The sequence below is a fragment of the Rhagoletis pomonella genome, unplaced genomic scaffold (assembly GCF_013731165.1).
Source record: "Rhagoletis pomonella isolate Grant_MI unplaced genomic scaffold, Rhpom_1.0 Rhpom_scaffold_23995, whole genome shotgun sequence".
NCBI lineage: Eukaryota > Metazoa > Arthropoda > Insecta > Diptera > Tephritidae > Rhagoletis > Rhagoletis pomonella.
In genome coordinates, this window is record NW_023482487.1 from 1 (window position 1) to 1799 (window position 1799).

Below are 1799 nucleotides of genomic sequence, written 5' to 3' on the forward strand. Positions count from 1 at the left end.
ACCACCTCCTCCACCACCGCCACCGCCACCGCCACTACCACCGTTACAGACACAGTCAACACCAGTGGAAAACACCAGCCAAAAATCAAAGTCTTCGAATTTTCTGCCGCCGAAAACTAGCAATTCACGCACTGAGCTGATGGATGCCATACGTAAAGCGGGAGGCGCGCGCGGTGGGCGTTTACGTGCTGCTGCGCCTGTTGATGTGGTCGATAATCGTTTGAGCACTAAAACGAGTGAAACCAAATTCAAAACAAGCAATTCAGGGGGCGGAGATCTTATGGCAGATTTGCACAATAAGCTGTTAATGCGCCGGAAGGGTATTTCAGGAACCAAAGACAAAGAAAATGTTAATGCTGCTGATAGTGTGGACAAAGAAGTGATTAGTATTCGTGCAGTTACAACCGGTAATCCGGTTATGTCGCGCTTATCAGCCTTGATACCACCACCAGCTGTACGAAAACAGTCAGATGACGACGACGACGAGGACAACGACACGGATTGGGTAGAATAACACGAGTATAAACATTTTAAGCCATTAAACTCTACGAATCGGAAGCCAATTTCAAACCACTATGCCTGCTGTGTTTATATTGATACATGCATCGGTGAAATTTAGAAATTTATACTAAATAATACAATTTTAAACTACATATGCATTTATTTTTATTAGATTAATACACAATATTTTGATGCTCAAATCCAACATTTAGACGCTGAATTAATTTAAGTAGTACTCTTACAAAATTTTATTTGCCTTCGTAAGGACTAACCGCTCGAAATGCTCATCATTTAAATACTGTTCTTTTTGTCCATTAAGCACATTCAAGAAAGTTTGGAAGAAATTTTCCAGCGCCATTGAAGTTGGCGGCAAGGTGTTGTATTTATGAAAAACTTGTTTAACTAGTGGATAACGATCTAAACAAGCCAAAGTTTTGTCCTCATCATGCAAGTAACCTGTCAACTCTTTGCGTATAACGACGGTTGGGCAATTTTCTGTGGAGAAATCTGAGAGAATTTAAAATACTCTGTCATTATAAAATTGTTGGAATCTTAATCAGCAATTTAATAATTTTAAGGGGAGTATGTAGTACTGGAATATACCTTCATTATCATCCGCAGTAAAACAAAGGAAGGAATCTACGGATGGTGGACGCTGCTTAATTTCGGCTACGTAAAACTCTTGCGCATAATCCACAAAAAGCTGCGCAAGCGTTTCCGTAGTAACATGCGCTGCGGATTCACGCAAAGCTTCCACAAAGCGCATTTTAACGGCCGGGCATACTATTGCCGCAATTATGGCATCGTTGCAGTCAGAATCCATTTCGAAATATTTTCCAAAACGATTCGATAAAGCATCGCTCATTTGTTGTGCTACAGCGTGCAAGTGTTTTATACGTCTGCACTCGTGCAACTTTTTCAATTTGACTTTGATTGTAACCAGGGTGGGAAGAAAGTAGCCATAATACAAATAATTATCTTGCTGCAGGAACTCCAAAGCATCTGCTATTGGCTTTAGTATCATGCAAAAATCTTCCAAGTACTGAATTTCGTTTTTTTGTAAAATTGGGAACATTTAGAGAAATGCACAACTCATCTATTTTGTGCTTGTACTTGAGGAGCTGTGTTAGCAAAGCGTACCAGGTAGGCCACCGCACATCAGTTAGTGTCAAGCGCGTGTCAAATAAGCATGCGGCAACTTCCGCAGTCTCGAAATCCCTGCACTTGTTTAATATATTTAAACAACTGAAATCAAATTATGATTAAATATTTCTGTGACAAGGACATGCTTGGTACCA

At 40.3% G+C, this 1799-nt stretch overlaps 1 protein-coding gene across 1 annotated transcript; it reads right to left on the minus strand.

The window, feature by feature from the left end:
• Positions 1 to 640: 640 nt before the first annotated feature.
• On the minus strand, positions 641 to 1766 carry LOC118732644. Its single transcript, XM_036461777.1, has 2 exons — positions 1105 to 1766; positions 641 to 1008 (listed from the first exon to the last, which is right to left on the minus strand). The coding sequence occupies exons 1-2, from the start codon at positions 1574 to 1576 to the stop codon at positions 740 to 742; spliced, it is 741 nt and encodes a 246-aa protein (XP_036317670.1). The 5' UTR covers positions 1577 to 1766; the 3' UTR covers positions 641 to 739.
• Between the last annotated feature and the right edge of the window lie 33 nt (positions 1767 to 1799).

Bases quoted from the DNA above. Each gene is read 5' to 3' on its own strand.
- LOC118732644 (XM_036461777.1), bottom strand. From the start codon at position 1,576: ATGTTCCCAATTTTACAAAAAAACGAAATTCAGTACTTGGAAGATTTT. The intron at 1,009-1,104 runs GTATATTCCAGT...AAATTCTCTCAG, and splicing joins TACTGCGGATGATAATGAAG to ATTTCTCCACAGAAAATTGC.